This window comes from Styela clava, chromosome 15 (genome assembly GCF_964204865.1).
Source record: "Styela clava chromosome 15, kaStyClav1.hap1.2, whole genome shotgun sequence".
Lineage (NCBI taxonomy): Eukaryota > Metazoa > Chordata > Ascidiacea > Stolidobranchia > Styelidae > Styela > Styela clava.
In genome coordinates this window covers 5,624,285-5,646,808 of record NC_135264.1, presented here as the reverse complement: position 1 = coordinate 5,646,808, position 22,524 = coordinate 5,624,285, and the positions used below count along the sequence as shown (strand labels likewise).

At 35.2% G+C, this 22,524-nt stretch overlaps 3 protein-coding genes across 3 annotated transcripts; 1 reads left to right on the top strand and 2 right to left on the bottom strand.

The window, feature by feature from the left end:
• Positions 1-4,187: 4,187 nt before the first annotated feature.
• Positions 4,188-7,397, bottom strand: LOC144411813 (microfibril-associated glycoprotein 4-like). Its single transcript, XM_078109415.1, has 6 exons — positions 7,096-7,397; positions 6,777-6,833; positions 6,175-6,326; positions 5,958-6,054; positions 5,572-5,668; positions 4,188-5,489 (listed from the first exon to the last, which is right to left on the bottom strand). The coding sequence occupies exons 1-6, from the start codon at positions 7,367-7,369 to the stop codon at positions 5,165-5,167; spliced, it is 1,002 nt and encodes a 333-aa protein (XP_077965541.1). The 5' UTR covers positions 7,370-7,397; the 3' UTR covers positions 4,188-5,164.
• Positions 7,398-12,189: 4,792 nt separating this feature from the next.
• On the bottom strand, positions 12,190-13,848 carry LOC144411812 (fibrinogen C domain-containing protein 1-like; the record flags this gene model as incomplete). The annotated part of the gene is made up of 4 exons (XM_078109413.1): positions 12,190-12,796; positions 12,873-12,969; positions 13,467-13,563; positions 13,687-13,848. Coding segments are annotated over 4 exons (684 nt in total), but the record flags the coding sequence as incomplete, so codon positions are not given.
• A 5,300-nt stretch (positions 13,849-19,148) lies between these two features.
• LOC144411866 (uncharacterized) lies at positions 19,149-22,044 on the top strand. The gene is made up of 4 exons (XM_078109507.1): positions 19,149-20,354; positions 20,543-20,606; positions 20,847-21,012; positions 21,206-22,044. The coding sequence occupies exons 1-4, from the start codon at positions 20,217-20,219 to the stop codon at positions 21,306-21,308; spliced, it is 471 nt and encodes a 156-aa protein (XP_077965633.1). The 5' UTR covers positions 19,149-20,216; the 3' UTR covers positions 21,309-22,044.
• The last annotated feature ends 480 nt before the right edge of the window (positions 22,045-22,524 follow it).

The window sequence follows — 22,524 nt, the reverse complement described above, 5'->3', positions numbered from 1 at the left end:
AGCCGCGGTTGTCATATGGTGCAATATTTTGAATGAGGATAGAGATACATGACGTCACAAATTTTTTGTTAGATCTGTATGGAGGTTGATGTACTGCCAAAACCACAAATGTAATACAAGATTCTAGGGTTTATGAAAACTGCATATGGCATACACGTGAATTTCATTCGCACTATTCCTGTACAATCCGTTGCCATGGTAAGGAATATTTTAGTTTTTCAACCTTAATCTGTACAACACAAGGCTATCGTTGCTGTCCACTAGTAGTGACCAATTTTTTTTTTTATTTGAATGTACTGTGTCAACTTAACTGTACTTGATTTACTATTGTCGCGGACTAAAGTGTCCGTGTTGATATCGTGTGTACGGTATATATATATTTTTTTATGTTAATAGACTGTTATGTTGCGAACTCCCTCCGTTTCCCAGACATTTTTAAAAAACAGGCGCTGTATAGCAGCACTTAATACCACAGAAATCCGCGTAGAGATAGTAATAAATTTAGAATCGAATTTTATTTTATGTATAAAATTTCGGGTCGTTCGAGGGCTGCAACAAATTAGCTCGTGGGCCAAGTTTGCCGACCCCTGCATTAGAACATGGTTTTCAATTCACTGAGCGTGAAGCCTTTCGTCCGCGTTAATTTTGCCAATTCGTGGTTTATTTTGTTGAAAATTGGAAGGTCCCTCATTCTGATATAAAGTATGATCTATTGGAGGGAGGCCTACAGCCATGTATGTTTTGGAGTTCGTCATATCGCCGATATACAATATATATATATATAAATTGGCAGCGATGCTTGTTAAGTTAAACTATTGTAAGTTAGGTTTAACTTTATAATTGCACAGCTGCTAATCACAAACAATTCTAACTATCAAGATCCGAATAGTTGAATTGCAGCATGATGTAATATTTATTTGCAAGTGTAAATCAAACCAACAAATAATTCATATAAAAAGTGAACATTTGTGAATTAGGCTATATATATATATATATATATATATATAGCAAAAAATTTACGTAGGTAGGAGTTTCAATTTTTTGAATCTGCGAAGGAAACGTGCATATTTGTTTGTTGACTTTGTGGACGCCAACCCTTGGCTTAGTTGCGGTATTGATAGTAACAAATTCACCAATAAAGACATATCAGACACCCTTTATATGTAAATATAGTTTGATGTAGTGAGTTTGTTTTGTAAAGATAAAATAACGAATCAACATACAACACTTGATGGAGTGAATACACCGTAAAAAAGTATATCTCAATCAAATTTATTTCTGTCGGGCAAAGCACATATCTTCCCATCCTATACTTGTTTTTTGGTTGTGACTGGCAAATGCATTCCACATATTATAAATTCCCTTTACAGTCGGGGCTAGGGTTTTGAAGTGTGAATATCCCATTAATCATGAAAAATGTTATTGCTATAATATTGCATGTACTGATTTTATATATCACAATGTAACACTATTATATTTACCTATTGGTGTGCAGAACCCCATGAACAAATAGGTGTCGTAATCTGTCATGAAGAAATACTCTCCTCGGAATAGGTTGTTTGCATCTGAAATGATTGTTATAGGCGAGTGCTAATAATGTGAAGCTTGTTCCTAATATTGCAAATTGGAAGGATGAAAATACTCAATAAAATATCATTATTTGGATTTTTTTATATATTAGCGGAAAGTCTTGGGATTTATTAGTGAAAAATAATCATAATCAGCGCAACAATTTCTACTTACACGTCTCTATATCATCACCGGTTGCGTCACCACCCGGGGTGTCAGAATACAACTTCCTCGATTTTGCCACAAACGCAGGTTCTAAAAGAACAATAATCGGTTATGTCCAGCAATGTTGAGAATACAAAGCAAGTAATATTTCTACACCATCAGAGGTATAATATGGTACGTCGATGCAAATTTGATTCGAGTTTGAATGGACATTGTTTATAAATGAAATCATTCAGATAAATTTTGTAGCATAGGTACCGCTTGACGTCATTATCAAGTTTTATTAAAAAATAAAATAAATATTGAAATTGCGATTTGGTGCGATGGCGTCTCGCTTGGGATAAAAAATTATGAAAAACGGTTTAGAATTATTACAAAATAAATTCAATGGGAACTATTTCTACTTGTGTTATGTGCGTGTCACGTTATTGATCATATTTATAATTCATATGATACAAATTTGCTCTCACTGAGTTGTTGATCTATTACGTATGTTTCGTCCTCTCTTCGTATTAGGTGTAACCGAAACTCCAGTGTATTATCCTTGTATACCCTTTTGGAAAGTAATATTTAAGCAAGCATATGAAAATGATACTAAAGAGGTCGTCAAGATTACTGCTAGTTTACCCGCGAACGATCTCAGTCAGGTTGAACATAACTCCATTTTCCACTAATTTGAAATGATGTATGTCATGACAAGTCCTCCGGAATTCATGTGTATCGCCGGGATTCGGGATGTCGGATCCATCGAACCATTTTCCTTTAGCTTTGCTGAACTGAATATATAAACACACTTTCATCAATTCGATGCTTGTAACGGAGCCCATCAGGTACTTTTCCTTTAAACGAATCTGCCCAAAGCGCAAAAACGTGTAGGCCTACAGTAGGCTAGCCTATAATATTTTGTTTTTTTATGTCGTACCCGATCGCTGATTCCATAGATTGTTATACACCGGACGTGAATATTAATGAGAGACATGATTTTAAAGTGGCATGTGAACCTACATTAACATATATATTCAGAAATTTGTATTATTGAAAAAAAATTATTTAAAAGATTTCAGTCTTTATAACTTAATTATAATGAATTTCATATTTAGTTCTGTAAGGAATAATGAAACTAAGTTAGTGATCTATTTCCAAGGTTACCTGTCCCTGTCCCAGTCGATAGCTTGATATTCTTCCATTTTGGGGCAAACTTGGGAAATTGCGGTTCCTCCCAGAAAACATATTACAGAAAGACAACATTTTTTCAGTATCTAAAACCCATGGGCTATTTAGTAAAATACAGTGGCCCAGTGATATTTTTCTTCGGTGAACGTATAATGAGCTACAACTCTACTCAAACGCAGTCTACTGCTCGATTACCAACACCGTCGACAAGGAATATGGTAAGTCATATATATATATATAAATGTTCCCGCGACATGCATTATTTGGGTTGGTGGCGAAAGCCGTGTTGCTTTTAAGGAGCTAGAGCCGAGGATCTAGGACCTTTATGGCATTTTACATTTTCCTGAATTGTCTTAGTAAACGGGATTTGAATCTTTTAAAATAGGTTACTTGTTATCATGATTAATACCATCGAATTAAATGCGTGTGTTACGTTCTTTTGAAATTTCTTTGCATCTAAAAAAAAAAATTATCCGTGCTATATGATTTCTTAATGCTTGTCAACATATAGGGAAGTACTGTAATTTTTCTCTCAAAACTGCTCACGCCTATTTAGGTTAAAAATTGCAAGCGTCACATTCTGATACGACATGGCCCAGTTGATATCCTTTATTTTTTATATCATATTTCAGAGTAATTTAAAATACGTAGCTTGTTGTGACACCAAAGAAATGTGACATGACTATTATGCAATATACAGAGAAAGATTATCGGCCAGACGCAAATAATTTTCAAAAACTTCGCTTCATCGTTTATAGAACATTTATATACAAATTTATTGCAGTCGTTAAATATCAGATTTCTCCTTCAAGACGCACGATGCCCGAGATCACGTGATATTCCATTACCACGCTTCAACTGCTGCAAACATTGCAAGATCAATCGTTTCGAAGGAGAGAAAAAACGATGCGTTGCGATGAACTAGCCTTTGGTAATAACTCTAACTAAACTTTTTGGCAATGAAAATCCGTCACATGCTTGTGTAATAAAATGTTGCGTTACAGATATATGTATAGAGTTCAGCTAATAAAAATTACACAATTCTGACAAATGGGCTGACGTCCATTCAAGCGAGTGAGGTTGGAAACGTGCTATACATATACAGCCAAAATATGCATATACCGCTAACTCATATACATACAGAGCCAACTAAGTGTGCATATGCAGTCAATGTTATATGCATAAACAGAAAACCTAATACACAAATACAGCCATTTGGATAATGTACATACATAGCTTATCTCCTATGCATATGCAGCCAATTGAATATACATACTGTATACGTTCATTCATGTAATGTACATACACAGACAATGTTAGTTATATGTATATATCTATATATAGTCAACTCAATATACTCATAGGCCTACAGCTATTTAAGTCATGGACATAATAAGCCGATGCCATACGTATGTATAGTCAACTCTATATACAAATGAATGTGTTTATTCGATGCGAATATCTAAGTCAAATCATATGCATATACAACCAATGTCTACGTATAGTCAATTCAATATACATTCATTTATTTGGTGTACATACAAACGTGATATGCGTCCGAATATACTTATACAGCCATTTGAGTGACATATCCTATGCTGATTGATGACAAATTGTTGTATACTTGGAGTGAACAATCCCAATTAACATTTCTATAATGTGAATTACTGTTGTATTTACATGTGTAGATATTGTTGCTATTTCTCCAAGAAAGCGGGTGTAAGATGACACTGATGACGTCATTATCAATGCTTCACTTATGTCGCTCAAAGTCGCTCTTTGTCACTGTTAACCTCTCTCAATCAAAGACCATATATATGCTCAATCATCGAACTATGTTGTTTACGATGCGATTTTGGGTACGATGTGGACCTTAGGGTCGTTTTGTTATTATTCATGCTGTTGTTGGAACAATTGCTGAGAAATTTTCATTGGTAAAAAAGACCGTTGTTGTCTTCACAAGGCTTTCTCTTTTTATTTATCTTTAAAGTGTCTGTGGACTCTATGGGATTCGGTTTTCTATATGAAATTTTGTGTAATGATGTCATCAAAAGTAAAGAATTGTTGTTTATATAACTTTGTGTGGTTCATGAGATTTGCTAGTGTTAACACTTTTTAAATTTCCTTATGCCCCTTCTCTGATTTCTAAGTTTTCATTTTTTTTTTCTTTTTTGCGTGCTTTCGTTGAATATACTAAATTAAATCATGTCTACTATATATGTGTAAATTTACTTCATGAATGTAGTAAGTTTGTAGTTCACAGTTTTTGTCTCATTTTCATTTCAACAAACTTCAGAGAATATTCCAGGCCTTTCCAACTATACCAGACCACAGATATTCCATATTTCGCTTTCCCTCCTTTGATATACAGTCCATTCAAATTTGTTGCATGACAAGCTCCGTACCAGAATGCCCCCTTAAAAGTAACAGCACAGTTGTCAGATGATGTATCATGATCCGCGTCTTTAGTTGTGAAGGGTCGCCCTAGATGTTGAGAATGTCCAAGTGAATCGCCAGCATTTCCACTGTATTGACCAACCGTTACACGGTAATTTGTTGAAGAATCGCCAATCGAGAATGTTCTAGAAATAATAGAGTATATAAAAAGATGCAATTAAAAATTGATTAAAGATTTTACATTAAATTGAAGGTTCGATGTCATACCCATATTTTGCATAGGCTTTGTTTCCTTCCCAGTCTTCCATGTCTACTCTGAGTTCATACGTCTTGTCTTTCAATATATGATAGATATTTTCTAAACCTAAAAATCAGTAACGTTAATACGTTTTTTTTTTTTTTGTCAAATTTGTTGTCCGCATACCTATATAGTGCATTTCACATAACTGTCTGTTAATCTCTCTGTTGATGTTAATATTGGGATATGGGCAACATGAATATGGATATTTAAAATGGACGGGATGAAATATATCTTCAGCATTTTTCCATTTTTTTATTTCATTTTTTTGTTTATTTTTTTATTGACAGCATTTATAAGTAACTTGTTGCAGCATAAAAGGTTGATACCATTTAAGTGGATAAAAAAAACTCACCAAGCCAAAATTCTCCAATCGTATTTCCAAACCCATTCACATAATCATTCCATCCACGATAAAAGTCTTCAGAGCCATCCATTCGACGTTGAAATACCTTTGTGAGAACATTACACTTTCAAGTCAAGTTTGAATTGGTTTGTTTTTATTATACATGGAGATTTTAGATAATTTTTCAACAAATTCTAATTTGATTAAGTGAATCGATTCAACTTACGATCCATCCACCTTCATCTGTCATGAGATCACAGTAAACTTCAGTCTTTTCAGAAACAGGGGTAGGATAGATTTCAAAAACTCCTCCGGTTTCATTCCACAAAAGTGAATTGAGTTTGTGTAATCCTCGACAACTATCCGGATAATAACGATCTGAATAAAATTATGAAATTTTGCATATATATATTTTTAATGTAATGTCGTTGTTTTTTCAGGAACAACGTATTACATTAATTGAAAAATGATATTATAATGTACAATCCATTCGCGTATAGTATTCAAATTTATTGGTATTTTTTCATACAGAATTGCCTAAAACAAAATTTGCCAGAGCATACATTTTATCGGTGTCAGAGAACGGAGGCAAGTTTAAATCTTTTATTGGTCAGACATTGAGCGTTCAGCAAAATTTCACATTAGTTTTATTAGTTGATTTAGCTCTGTCGATTTTATACCGAGAATATATTTGTGTCGCCGACATACGGTAACATGTCACGAATTGAATCCCAGTAGTCGAGGACGTAATCGCGACAGTTTTTATTCGGCGAAACCAAGTTGAGCCAATTATGGGATCGCTTCATGACTTCAAATACCCATTTTTACCTCTGTGCAATGCTTCTTCCAACTTATTGTATTTTTGATTTAGACGCATTTCCGCTTCTGCAATGTTGAAAAGAAAGTAATTGCTAAAACTAATTTACCAATATTACATGCGGATAAGTTGTAAATTAATCACACGTGCCGAAAATTTGATGCTTGAAAATGGGTAGTTGATTGGGCGAGATTTATTTACTTATATATGATTGTGTGCCAAACTGACTATACTGTATATATTACATATTACGAATTGCTCGTCTGAATCCATGAAAATTAGAAAAGACCGGGACAAATGTATGAATTTAATATTACATATATATAGTACCTGTAATGTCCTCTGATATTTCGGTATTGACACGATTGTAATCAACGATTCCAGGTTCTCCTTTTTGTCCCGGCATACCACGTGGACCAGTTTTTCCAACCCGACCAGGTTTTGTTTTCTGATTGGCACATGATTCACTTTGGCCACCGCTTGTTTGGTGTATTTTGCAGTATTCGTAAATCGTTGTGCAGAGCCCTGTGTCTTCTTGACTAACGACTGAACTAATACCGTACAATGAAAGTACGAGAACGATGTATATGTCGTATGAGCTCATTTTAATATATCTGATAATGGAAATATATATTCATCCAATTGAACAACACGTTTTGTAGAAATATAGTTAGCAATATACAGAGGTATTCAAATCAGTAATCTATATTTGATTGAATATTTCCCTAAAAATACGCCTGTGTACTTCCTGCTACACTTATTGCTATCTAAAATTCATATATCATGATTGTGACTTGAATTCTGGATTACTATTCCTTGTTAATTGACAAATACAACTTGAACTGTACTTATAATGAATATTAAAGCATACAATGCGCTGGATATTGTTATCCTGTTTTACCCAGGATGGATGTCTGATTACTAATTCTACTACACGTTCTCAGCTGTTTATGAAAGTTGGTACTTCAAGTTTCGAATGCCTTTCGTTCGCTTTAGCTTATCCCCCGGGCGGTAAACACACCATGACGTTATTCTAATCTTTGCATTTCGGTCATTAAACTGCTTCACAGTATGCCAGTTTTTGTTTTTAAAAACATCCTACTGAATAGAACGTAATGCTAGATTCAATATATATAATGGTCTTCTGAAAGTGACGTCGAATGCCGTTTGGAGACAGTAAATATCTCATTGCGGATAGCACATCGTGGCCAATGAGTTGAGTGGACGTGTTTCCATAATACAGCTTCCTCGTTCATACTGCCAAATACAATTCGAATGTTTTTGAGATAGGAAGTGGCAGAAACTTGTGACCTACAAGGCTACAAAGCGAACGTTTCAATTTCTTACAATAACTAACTTTTCTACATAACTTAGAATTTTAAAGAAAACAATTTGACCGTAACAGGACTGAATGAGTCAGTTACAACTGTTGGTGTTAAAGGCGCAGCAGAAAACGGCATTGCCTGAATTCACGGGTGATAATATGAAAACTGGGCTTGTTACGTTATTATTTACAGCATTTTCATGTAAATTTGCCGAAGTAACACATCGAAACAGTCTAGTAACTAGCAAGATGTAACTGGAAAAGTACTTCGTAACAGGAAGTACTATAATCATATGGATACGAAAATCAAGTATAACCCTAAATGCCATAATTTCGAGTTCAGTGGACGGGAAATATGGTAATTTGAAACCTTCGGCACTACCTCCCGAATATACTAATTAGTGTCATTTAATTATAGGTATATGACCAATATATTTCAACTGCCAACTAATTCTGAACTTATCATTATCGTACAATTATCACCAACAATCATATTTTTGATTTTGTATTTGTTAGGATTTCTTGGTGACGTCCATGCATTTTATTATTTTGAATTAGAGACCACCAGAAAAAATTTGTGCAAATTAATAATTATTGGGTAAGTGTAAATTAGAATAGGGAATATTACCTGGAATGGCCCGTGATCATCTTAGAACGATTTACTGATTACTTATTTCCAGTCCTATCTAAATAGAATATGACTACTTTTGAAAACTACGTTGTTTTTTAAAATCAATGTTTCCCCGTCTGAAAAAGATATTCTTTTTTAATTAACCATTCTTCAGTGGTATAGGTTGTTTGTTCAGACTTCAGAGATTTGTTAAAAAAATTGTTTGAAAAGGCTGTGATGAAAATGAGGTAGCTTCATCTATATTGACTTATGCAGCACCATCAACATGGGACCAGAGTTGGATCAATTACAATAATTCAGTTGAATTACAAATACCATTACAATTACTCCCTTAAATTTTTCAATCACATCAAAATTACTCCGTGCAAAAAATATCAAATTACATTTACAAATACATTTACAATTACAACAAAGCAATGCTCAAATATATGGACACGTTACACAGAGTGAAGCAGTTTTTACCCTTGACGCTGCCGATACCCTCAAAAAAATTCCGAGTTTCGCGTAGCAAGAATCAAATCAGACAGCCAGTGTTCCCATGAATAAAATAATACAGCAAAATCTTGGACGAAATATCCGATTTTATACGAAATTTAGAAATGAAAAAAGTAATATCCTTCTAGAAAAAAATTCCATCTTCAACCACTGAAAATTTCACAAAGCATTTGGTCCAGTAATCGAAGAGAAAAGCGACTTTTCAATAACTATGTCAAAGAACAAGAACAACAACACAAAATACCAAAAGTTTTGGTCAAAACGATCATTGTGGCCACTAACCTGACTAGTATATTTTGATTCGTATTTACAGTTTCACTTGCTTAAAAACTGTTGGATTGCACTGGATGAAAATTAGGCCGCGAAAAGTTTCTGACCCCAATAAATTTATTCTTTCTGAAGGGACTGATGTTGATGTTAGTCCCAAATAATTCTTGGCTAAAGAAGCAAGCCTGGGAAATTCTTCTGATTTTTTCTTCCAATGCATTAATGGGTTTTCGTCAAAATGCAAACTATCGAATAGCATTCGAAATCACAAAATGAGGTATTGTTTACGACCACGACTGAAAAACTGTCTGAGTGTCTTAACGGATGCGAAAAGGCATATTGTTACGTCACTTTTTCGGATCTTGCTGATTGACTAATGCTACGAAATAAAAAAGGAAGGCGATTCTCGCAAAACAATCCTTGGAAAAATATTTCGCCCTTTTCGTGTCATTGCGGGCCAGATGAAAGGACGGCGTAGTTTGGTGACCCCTGGTCTAATTGAAAGTGTAATTGAGCCAAAATTTTAGCAAATTACAGTTACACAGAATGAAAATGCCTCAATTACATTACAATTACACGAAAAACTGTAATTAATTACATCGATTACAAATTACAATTGATCCAACTCTGCATGGGACACGTGGAAGTGTGAGCCATTCGTTTAGCGTGCAATGCCTTGCGAAAGACTTCGCTACAAAGGCTGAGTCCATTCTAAGAATCCTAGTCTATCGGCAAGACGACGACATTCGTAAAATTGTTGCGTCATGCTAAGATGCCCTTTGCTCAAAAATATCTTCTTTCTATAAGGAAAATGCTTATACTCATGAAGCTATGCTCTATTTCAGGGTTGTACAACCTCCCATACAGGAGGGCCAGATACGAATAACTGGGTTGACCGCAGATCGCATCTTTGTTTAATGAAGATTTTGTAGTTTTGTAAAACACCAAATTTTCTGAGGGTTCTATACAGACTTGGCAAGATTGTGCATTCGTGAAACTGCACGGCTGGGCGTGATTTGGTTCCAATTCTCAATCAAAAAAGATGATTGACAAGCACTTAGCAATTGCTTTAATATTTGGTTATCAATGAAGGGGTTTATGAAATTTAGATACATTTGCCTACCTAGCGAATTTCATTTAAAATATAACAAGCTGACTTCTAAAAACTCAAATTAAACTTTCCAATAAAGCCAAACCTAATTTCAACAGGATGCAATTAACTTCCAATTACCTACCCATTTCCTCGAAACTTCAGATTTTGCTGTACTCGTTAGCATTGGACGTCTTGTTTACAATTATTATTGATGATTTATCCAGTGCACATTTTTTCTTTTTGCAAAACTGCGAAAGTGGACTTACGTCTGGAATTAGGAAATGATTACATATATCTGGTTTGATAATAAATAAAATTAAAACGTAAAACATAGTCATGAGAACGATTGGATGGCGTTGTTTCAGTGGCTATAGTTATATGAGATTTTGTATAATTTGCCTGAAAAAGTGTCGGAGTATTCGTAGGATTCAAGCCTGAGTGCATTTCGGAAGCATAGGAAGCATTGAGAAATCCCCCGGCGCTGTGTAAAGTGCGGGAGACAAATTGAAGAAATCACTGAATGTTTCGGCGCATTCCCCAAGCCTTCGTCAATTTCATATCCACTTGCCAACGCTTCGTTTGTCAATTATCGCAATTAAACTAAAAGGTAACGCATTAATAGCGGGTATAATTTTTGTTAGGTAACCTATTTTTCAATTCAATTCATCTCAACGTGGTCAAAAAATGATAGTATGTTACTTGAGTATCACGGTATAATAAGAGAAACGAAACAAGTATTATGCCGTAATACAGGGGTCGGCAACCTACGGCCCGCGGGCCGGATTCGGCCCGCGACGCTTCACTAAATTATGGTAACAAAACATTCGTTTTGACAAATATATTTTTTGTATTATAACCTAACGATTATATAATTCACAATTACTCGTTTATTGAGCATATAATTTAATTATAATTAAGCAAATGGCAACAAAACGCAGAAAAGTTGATGCTAAGTGCAAAGGGTTCAATGGCGCCGAAAATATTCAAATGGAATTTTATGAGATGCAATGAGGAAATAAATCTATATTCTATTCGAGAGATGTATCACTGCTTAATTTTTATGATAAAAGAGTATCATCCGTTCGATTTTTCAACTTTCTAAAAATATGTGCGGCCCGCCAATGACTTGCAACCTTAATTTTGGCCCACGAGCGACAAAAGGTTGCCGACCCCTGCCGTAATAGATTTGTAGTAAGATTGCACGCTTAGATCAATGTATTCAATATACTGTGACCGTATTATTGGTTTGGGTACCCGTTCCGTAATGTTACCTTTAATTATCAGGGATGCCAAATAGTCCTTTAACGTAAGATTTAAGTCAATATATGAAAAAAATAATGAATTTTCCTCTCAAAACTGCTCACACCTATTTTTGATGAATTGAAAGCGTCACACTCTGATACGATGGCCCAGTTGATATCCTTTTTATGTCATATTTCAAAGCAATTTGAGAAACGTGGCTTTTTGTGGAACAAACGAAATGGCATGCCCATTATGCAATATACAAAAAAAGATTATCGGCCAGGCGCAAATAATTTTCCAAAACTTCCCTTCAACGTTTGCAGATCATATATATATATATATATATATAAATTTATTGCAATTTGTCAATATTAATATTGATTGATCACGTCATAGTCCATTACTTAGCTTGAACTTCTGCAAACATTGCAAGATCATTTGCATTGGAAGAGCGACAAAACGATATGCGATAAACTAGCTATTGTTAATATAAAAAAGCTAGAGTATATCAAGAAATCTTTATGAATCTATTTAATATATCCATCATAAAAAAACTCTCGATTTGTATAAGTTATTATTAATATTGTTGTAAAGTATATATTTTACAAATGCTGGCTAATGGATATTATATGTAAACCATATAAAATTCGTCTATTGCTTCTGTCTCATTTTCATTTCAACAAACTTCAAAGAATATTCATGACCTTTCCAGTCATACCAGACAACAGAGATTGCGTATTGTGCCTTTCCACCTTTGATATACAGCCCATTCAGATTTGTTTTATGACAAGCTCCGTACCAGAACGCTCCCTTGAAAGTGACAGCACAGTTTTTGTCACGATATGTATCATGATCTGCGTCTTTAGTTGTGAAGGGTCGTCGTTGATGTTGGGCGTCTCCTAAAGAATTTCCAGCATTCCCACTGTATTGACCGACCGTTAAGCGATAATTCGTTGAAGAATCGCCGATTGAAAATGTTCTGAAAATATTAGAGCATACAAAAACAATCAATTATAAACGTGATTTTAAATTAACATGAATGTTCGAAGTTATACCCATATTTTGCATAGGCTTTGTTTCCTTCCCAGTCTTCCATGTCTACTCTGAGTTCAAACGTCTTGCCTTTCAACATCTGGTGGATATTTTCTAAACCTAATAAAATTTTGTAGTTTTTCTCAAAATGAATTAAAATTACACGTTAAAATCGGGAAATGCGGATTGAGAACCCTATGATAGATCATTCTTCGTAACAAGTTAAAAACTCGAAAACTATAAATTTTACATCGACACAACCCGAGATAAATTCTTAAGATCCCAGATTAGTAAGATTCCCACGGAAATAACCTTTCCGTGAACAATCCTGATGAATGCGTTGATGCGTTTAAGAGGAATAAGTTAGGATATAACATATTTGTCTTATTCATCAATGGGAAAAATGAAATGTTTTTCAATAATTAAGTAGGCCTACATTACCGAGCGAAGCAAATTAGAACAAAATGATCAGAAACAAAAAAAAATCTTCTGCTGATTTTTCACGTATCCGGACGCACATTATCCATGTCCTTAAACGAAAAAAATGCACATCGCACATCTATTCGTATATTTATTGAAGGCCATCGATGGTATTTATGTGAATAGGCAAAACTCACCAAGCCAAAATTCTCCAATCGTATTTCCAAACCCATTTACATAATCATCCCATCCCCTATAAAAATCTTCAGAGCCATCCATTCGACGTTGAAATACCTTTGTGAAAACATCCAACTTTTAAGTCAAGTTTGATTTGTTTTGTTTTCATTATAAATAGAGATTTTAGATAATTTTTTATTTCTAAATTCTATTTTGATTAAGTGAATCGATTCAACTCACAATCCATCCTCCTTCATCTGTCATGAGATCACAGTAAACTTCAATCTTTTCAGAAACCGGAGTGGGATATATTTCAAAAACTCCTCCGGTTTCATTCCAAGAAAGAGAATTGAGTTTGTGTAATCCTCGACAACTATCCGGATAATAACGATCTAAATATAATTATTCAATTGTTCCGCGCATATTTTTAATGTCATGGTGTTTTTTCCTAAACAACTTTCCCATGACACCTTTTTCAGGCATAATTTTACTTTATGGTAACTATGGACAAAAGGGGGGTCGAATACACAATCAATTCGTGTCTAATATTCAAATTTATCGGTATTTTATTTTTCCATACAAAATTGCTTAAAACAAAATTTGCCAGAGCATACATTTATTTTATCGGTGTCAGAGAGCCGGTGCAAGCTTGAATCTTGTATTGGCTAAACAATCAGCGTTCAGCATATTTTCACATTACTTTTTCTAGTTGATTTAGATTTGTCCAAACGTTGCTGTCTTGTCGATTATATATCGAAAATAAATTTGTGTCGTCTACATATTCGCTAGATTAAAACAAGGCTCTATGTCAGGAATTAAATCCAATTTGATGAATGTATTGAGAAGATACCAACATAGAGTATTCAGGGGCGTAAGGGCAAAAGCTATTATTAGGCGAAACCTAACTGGGCCAACTATGGGATCGCTTTATGTCGTACGATTTAAATATTATTTTTACCTCTGAATAATTCTTCTTCCAACTTATTGTATTTTTCATTCAGACGCATTTCCTTTCTGCAATGTTGAAAAGAAACTAATCGTTATTACTAATTTACCAATATTACATGTGTATAAGTTGTGTGTTGATTATGGGTGCCGAAAATCGGATGCTTAAAAATGGGTAGTTGATTGGGCTAGATGTATTTACTTATTATACATGACTGTGCCAAACTGCATATACTGTATTACTTATTACTTGTTTAATTCTCAATTACATCTTTGCTATTCTAGCATGTAATTGCAGGTAATATTATTATTAAATATTTAATTTTGATTATATGAACTAATGGATAATCGTCTGCATCCATGAATATCAAAAACACCAGGACAAATGTATGAATTTAATGATTAATATAGTACCTGAAATGTCCACTGATATTTTGGTATTGACACGATTGTAATCAACGACTCCTGGCTCTCCTTTTTGTCCCGGCATACCACGTGGACCAGTTTTTCCAACCCGACCAGGTTTTGTGTTCTGATTGGCACATGATTCACTTTGGCCACCGCTTGTTTGATGTAGTTTGCAGTATTCGTAAATCGTTGTACAGAGTCCGGTGTCTTCTTGACTTAAGACTGAACTACTACTGTACAATAAAAGTACAAGAACGATGAATATGTCGTATGAGCTCATTTTACTGTTAATTTATCTGTAATATATAATATAAGTATATTTTTATTCAATTGAATAAAACGTTTTGTAAAATATACTCAACGATACTCGAAGATACATTTTAACTATAGTTAAAATCTCTAAGAAATGTTCGGTAAATTTTCCCCTCATTTTGTGGGTAAAAAATTACAAAAATGAGTCGGTAACGGATTTTACGAAAAAAAAACGGTAAATATTACAGGCATTGGGGGCGGGGCAGTATATAACACTGCGTGCGCACACTGCTAAAAGACAGCAGCCAAGAGGCGGTATTCAATCACGTGAATTATCACGCCATCCGATTCTTTGTCTTTTGACTTGTAAAATTGGACTTTGAGCGATGCTCTTTGTCCGTTTGTTGGTTATCGTCAGTTGTTATTGTTACCGTACCGGAAGCAGGATAGTTGGGCGATATGCAGATTTGGGTTTGCAAATGTCATAATGTATGTGTTGTGTTTGTTTTAGTGCCAACTATTACTGTCTAAATAGGATTCGATACTTCTGTACCGTAGAATACGATACTGATCTATCGTACCGTACCCTGGTACGGTACCGTACCCATCACCGGTCTTACTACTTACTGAATACAGCGCGAAACACCGCAAAGAGCGCGAAACAGCGCAAAAGAGCGCAAAACAGCGCAAAACAGAGGGCTCGCGCTGTTTTCCTCCGTTTTGCGCTGTTTCGCGCTATTTTGCGCTGTTTCGCGCTCTTTTGCGCTGTTTTGCGCTCTTTGCGGTGTTTCGCGCTGTATTCAGTAAGTAGTAAGACCCCCTTGTTTTGAGTTGGATTACCACGGCAGCAAATTAAAAACACAAACCAACGTATGTAGCCAGTAATGCTGTAATGGCCTGCTGGTGACACATTTTGGGTACTATAATTTAGAACATTTTCCATGTGGATATGGTTGGCTTTAGGGTTAGGGTTAGGTAAAAAGGGACCTCCAGAAGTGTGTGTGTGTAGCGGAATCAGGTTGTGCGACATATTGGTGCACATACTTCTGGAGCACCAAAAAGATAGATAAAATTTCGCATGATGACCAATAATCCGGTACATAACCTTGTAAATATACCGGAAATAGCGCCATAAAACCATGGCGAGAGGCGCCGTGGTTCTTTCGTGGCAGGAGGTGGTAATGACTGCGTCTCCTGTTTTGCGCTGTTTCCCTCTGTTTTGCGCTGGTTTCCTTCTGTTTCGCGCTGTTTTCCTCCGTTTTGCGCTGTTTCGCGCTATTTTGCGCTGTTTCGCGCTCTTTTGCGCTCTTTGCGGTGTTTCGCGCTGTATTCAGGAAGTGAGGCGCAGTTTTTACCACTTCATGGCAGCTCCTGCCACGAACGAACCGCGGCAGCTCTTGCCATGGTTTTATAGCGCTATTCAGTATTCAGTAATCAGTATTAACGGTATATTCACAAATTAATGTACCAGATTTTAATTGATCATGTGGAATTATATCTACTTAAACCCTAACCCTAACCCCAAATCAATCAAAACTGTATCCATAGGAAAAACGTTCCAACTTACACAATATTTGTCACCATAATAGACAGCCCTGTCTTTACGGCCCACCTGCCGCGGTTACGGCAGCAAAATTTTACCTGCCATTGGTTTTCAATTTGCTGCCGCGGTGACGGCAGCTCGACATTGGTTTGTGGCAGCTAAAAAGTCAGTTGCCATGAGTTTGGCCGTAGCGGCCATGGTATGGAAATACCGCCATGGTTTTGCGGCAGCTGCAGATGCCACAGAATACTTGAAACTGCACTTGCAGTAAGTAGTAAGACCCCCCATCACTGCATCATGTTTTGGATACCGGTACGGTACGGTACCGTTATATGTTTTTGAGATCAGACAAGACCTAGGGTTTCCTAGTTTATATTTTTCGGACCTGCGGACTTGCAGCATTGCTTTTTACCCATTTCTGCATTTACAGATTTAGACTAACTGTCTGACTGTACCGATATCGGCCACGTTAAGGTCAACGGTACGGTACCGTAAAAGCGCCTAACTTCGGACAAAATTACTATATTTTCGTCAATAACTCGGCCATTTATTGTCCAAACGGTACCAAAATTGCTCGGTAAAACATTCGTGCGGTAATTTACATTCCCTGCAAATTTCGGTTCAATTGGACTATTTTTACTATTGAAATAATCGATATTTCTTGCCATCTGACCGTTATCCTTCACTGCCCTAACTTCGGACAGTCATTTTCTTCACTGCGTAACCGCGACGCACAGAGAGAATGAGGCTTCCGATGCGGATGACGTAATCACGTCGTTGCGTGAAGATAAGACGCTCGATCGTCGTCGTAACGTAACATTGACGTCACGACGAAAATGCATTATTTGAAACTTCCGTCGTCCTATGTTTACATCTTTCGTTCGTTATTTTCGATACTTCAGATGAGTATAATAACACGTTAGTCATTTTAATCAGGAAATGCATACGTAAATATATCTGATGCAAACCGTTTCAATCCACAATGAAGTATTTTAACGGGCTTCTATCGAAGTCTTTGAAGTATTAATATTCTCGACGGATAGCTTTTTTTTATTCTGCGCGGTTATCTTTATAAATGATAATTTATATCAAACACACGGTAAATCCGATTGTAAATTTTAATTTAAAATTCAACTTAATCTTGTTAACATGTAGGTCCCGTTTATTTGTTGGAGATTAAATTTATTTTTAATTTCGAGTGAATAAAATTTACCCAGGCCGTATTCAATAACTGTCATTTCGACTACTAATCATAAAATAATGGTTAAGTCAGTGCACTGTGCCATATGGACGTTGGAATTATCATAGTTTTATATATTCGATTTTTAACGTCATCGATTAAGTGTGACATGTTTTTTCATTAATGTAATTTTGGCATATATTCATACATGACCGAACAAAATACAAAAATATTACATTGGAACGCCGTCTTTATCTAAACGGAAATTGTCATATTGGCTCCGTTGTGTCTGGCGTCAAAATTCATTTCCGCGACGCAGTGTGACGTCGTGTCGGAAGTGAGCGAAAAATAATCTACGTGAGGTTGACGTAATTTTTGACGCTGCGTGAAATCTTAATATTCTTACGGAATTTATAATTCAGAATTTTAGGTTTTATTTAAATCTCGTACGACATCTTGCGATCACTCAAATAAATTATATACATTGTTGTCGCCCTCTACCGAATGATGGTATTTTGACGATGATAGCTGCAGTAGGAGCGACGCTCTGCGCCGTTGAATGCCGGGCAGTCAATTTTCGGCAAAATTTCCGTTTTTTTTACCAAAAAAATAATTATGCAACATTAAAAAAGATGAGAATAGATGTAGATATAACAGCGCAACCTATAATAATTAAAATTAGCAATATACGGCGCGTTTTAGCCAAGATATGGCCGTTCAAAAATTTTGTCCGAAGTTAGGAACTGTCCGAAGTTAGGCGCTTTTACGGTAACTAATAAAATTTTGGTGATGTACGGTACCGGTACCTAACAGATAGTCTTAACTGATTCAGTGATTGCCGGTACATAAGTTCAGTAGTTATTGAAGTATTTTTTAAACTTAACAATAACTACCGGTACAATGACTTCTGGACTTTATCAGACTGTATTGGTATAAGGCTGCAAGTCACATTAAGTGTACCGGTACATCCCTTTTAAAGTTTGATTTGTTCCAGAGTTCATATAATCTGCAGCGAATGCCGATAATGTAGTAATAGAATATCGTATCCTGATAGACTACAGTTGTACAGTCGTAGCGGTATGTTCTGGTACATTCAGCATTTAAATGTTTGTGTATATTGTCTACTCTCTGACACTTTCTATAAATCGAAGGGCAAAAATAGCTAACAGTATGGTACCGGTATGTAAGCTGCTGTTTCTGTTTAAAATCTAGTGACAAAAACAGCCGATTGTTATTTTCCAGTGATATCTGGATATTGAGACCGCTGCTCTATTGATTGATTGATTATTGTCTATGGTATTACAATATTGTAGTAGACTAAATATAAAATCACAATTTTATTTTTGTTAACACAGTAACATCACATGGAAAGTATTTAAATTTTGATAATCCATGGAAGTTAATAAAATTGCTGCATTGCTTCCTGTAGTTTCAAAGGAGATAATTTGAAAGAAATTTTGAAGCATTTGAAGACTCATACTAAATTTGGATCAGTGATTATTTGCCCTTATATAAACTGCTTGAAAGATTACAGCAATTATAGATCACTCTGTAGTCATATTTATCGTTGTCATAAATCCATACATTATCCAATATGTGGAGCAACATCTTCATCCATAGATACTGAAGCTGAAACAAACTTTTCCGACGTGGAACCAGTGGCAATATCAGAAAATCCTTCAGAAATATTTTATAAACAAAGTGCGCTTTTTTATGCATCTCTACAATATAGACATTTGGTTCCCGGTATCACAATTGACAAAATAATACACCAAAAATCATTGCTCATAATCAAACAAAGTGAAATTGTGTTGGATGTCATCAAAAATATCTCAACCAGTGGGGGTGTTCCTGAATCCGTAATTGAGGAGCTGCAGAGTTCTGTTTCTAATGCACTAATGTCAAATCCAATCAGTGATGGCACTCTCCGAACGAAATATTCTCCTGAACAATTTTACAAACGACAATTTCCATTTGTTGAACCAATATCTTTCAATATAGGGCGTTCTACTAACCGTGAATATTTGGAGCCGGCAACCTATGAATATGTCCCAATTTTACAGTCTATAAGAGCTTTGTTCAAATTTTCTTCTATCAGACAACAGTTTTTGAATCCCCCTTGCAATGATGGACATCAAGTAGATGTAAAGGATGGAGAAACTATTATGAATAATACATTTTTTCAATGTAATAACTCGTTACCTCGACTTCAAATAATCTTATATCAAGATGCTTTCGAAATTGTTAATCCCTTAGGATCTGCCAAAAGAAAGCATAAAATTCTGGCTTGTTATTTGTCTCTGGGAAACATCTATCCATATTGTCGATCCAAAATAAACTCTATTCAGCTGGTATTGCTGGTGAAAGAAAAATATCTTGAATCTTCGAGCGTTGAAGATATTTTCAAGCCTTTGCTGAATGATTTGAAAATTCTCGAAACTGATGGTGTTGATCTTGGCTTCATCCATAAAGGTCGAGTGTGAGAAGCATCAGTCTAAAGCTCCAAAAACTTTGAGATTTCTGGATCTCTTGGCATGTTATTTCAAAGAGGAATTATCATCCATTTACCAGATATTTGATGTGGGTACAATTTTGGAATTGTGTAAAAAAACTACTTATTCTTCCTAGTGAGGTTTATTTTAAATTTGTAAGTTAAATATTTGGTCAGGTCCATCTGGCAGTTAACGATATGGGGTGTGATATTTGGGAATTTTAATGATATATTTTATCATATACATTACTCAATCCTTTATTTTATCCATCTATAGGAAGATGTAACAGACGAGAGAATATGTGAGGTTGTGCAGCCAACACCAACAGTTATCATTCGTGGTAAGAATGTTTTTTTTGTTTAATTTTATCAGAAAAACGTTATAACCTATACACTTCATGATATTGGTCTGTATCTACACAGACATCCCATGCTTTTTGACATAATGTGAATGATCACGGCTAATATCCAGAACGCCATTTGTGCCCACAATGTGGAAAAAGACAATTTCTTTATATCCGGTCTTTACGCATATATGTTGATAAAAATTGTAATAGAATATAATTTGAATATATTTTCAGGCACCTCTCTTATCAATGCTAGAAAGCTACATGTAATATTGGAAAAGTCTTTATATATTGAATGTGCAGATTTCTTCGATGCAGTGACATGCGCCTTTGGATCTTATTACGTTTTCAATATGCAATACCCGAAGGAGGCAAAGAAAACGTACGAGTTTGTACAACGGTGAGCTATTCTGAATGCTAGTTTAACAATCATATTATCACTTAATTAGATATACTCTGCGAGCATTCAGGCTTGCAAGGGCATTAGATTGGTTGGCGGCAAGTATTTAATGCTAAAAATATTAGAACTTAGTCAAAAGTTATTTTTATTTTTGTATATTTGTCGTTGAACCTGTTTACACATTCCATTTCAGATACTTCGCAGGAATTGGTGACAATGCCCCCCGCTCAAAAAAGAAGACTGATGAAAATAGACTACACCCAAAAGTTCAGGCCCTACTGGAAAAATTCCAATAATTCAATATACCATCAACAATGAAAACTTCCACAAACTTTATACAAAGAAACTTGCACTGCTTTGAACAGATTACACTTTTTCACTGTTTAAATTATATTTCAGATGATAATGTGACTTATCCATTTGACATATAAAAATTTGGAATTTTCTCATTTTCAGGTTTTAGCTGTTTTTATGAAATTTAGTTTTTTTTTCACTCATTCTATTCCTCAGTGTTTCTATTTTATGGTTTATCACTGTTTTTTTTATACAATTTTTTTCTTCAGGGTTTATTACTGTTTTCACCATTTCTTTCTTCATGGTTTATCACTGTTGTACAATTTCTTTCCGTTTCATTCGCATAGTTTCCAATTTCATTTTATTTGTAAATAAATTCGGTTTCTTATAATAGCCTGTAATATTTACTGATTATGTCCGGTAAAATGTAATGCCAGGAGGATAACGGTGATTTTTACCGGGTTTTTGAATGTAAGTTCACCGGATTTTAAACGTAAATTTACAGGATAGCGTCGGTAAATATTACTACGGATTGCCGGTAATAATTACCGGAAAAAACTTGTAAGGATTACTAGTAACATCCTGCGAAATTCACGGGTGATTAACGGCGATTTTACCGGAAATTCCTGTAATTTTTACGCTAAAATTGCATTAAAGTTTCGCAGCTGCATCCCTGTCATATGTAATGCCAGGCGATTACCGGTAAAAATTTCTTAGAGTGTAGTAACTAGTGGTTTATATTTAACTGGAATTTTGTCGTTCAATTACGCCTGTGTACCTTCTGCTACACCTAACGCTATTTAAGATATTATTATGAATATGAACTTAATACAGAAGTCTGATCTTAATTTTCTACACACTCTCAGCTATTTACGAGAGTTGGTAACTTAATTTTCGAATGCATTTAGCTCGCTCCAGTCTGTCCCTGGGGCGGTTAAATACACCATGACGTTATTCTAATCGTTGTTTTCCGGTCATTGAACTGCTTCAAGATATGCCTAATTTTGTTTGAAAAAACATCCTACTGAATAGAACGTAATGCTAGATTCAATGAATATAATGGTCTTCTGAAAAGTACGTCGAAGGCAGTTAATATCTCATAGCGGATACCACATCGGGGCCAATGTGTTGAGTTGACGCGTTTCCATAATACAGCTTTCTCGTTCATACTGTTACAGACAATTTGAATGTTCTTGAGATAGGAAGTGGCAGAGACCT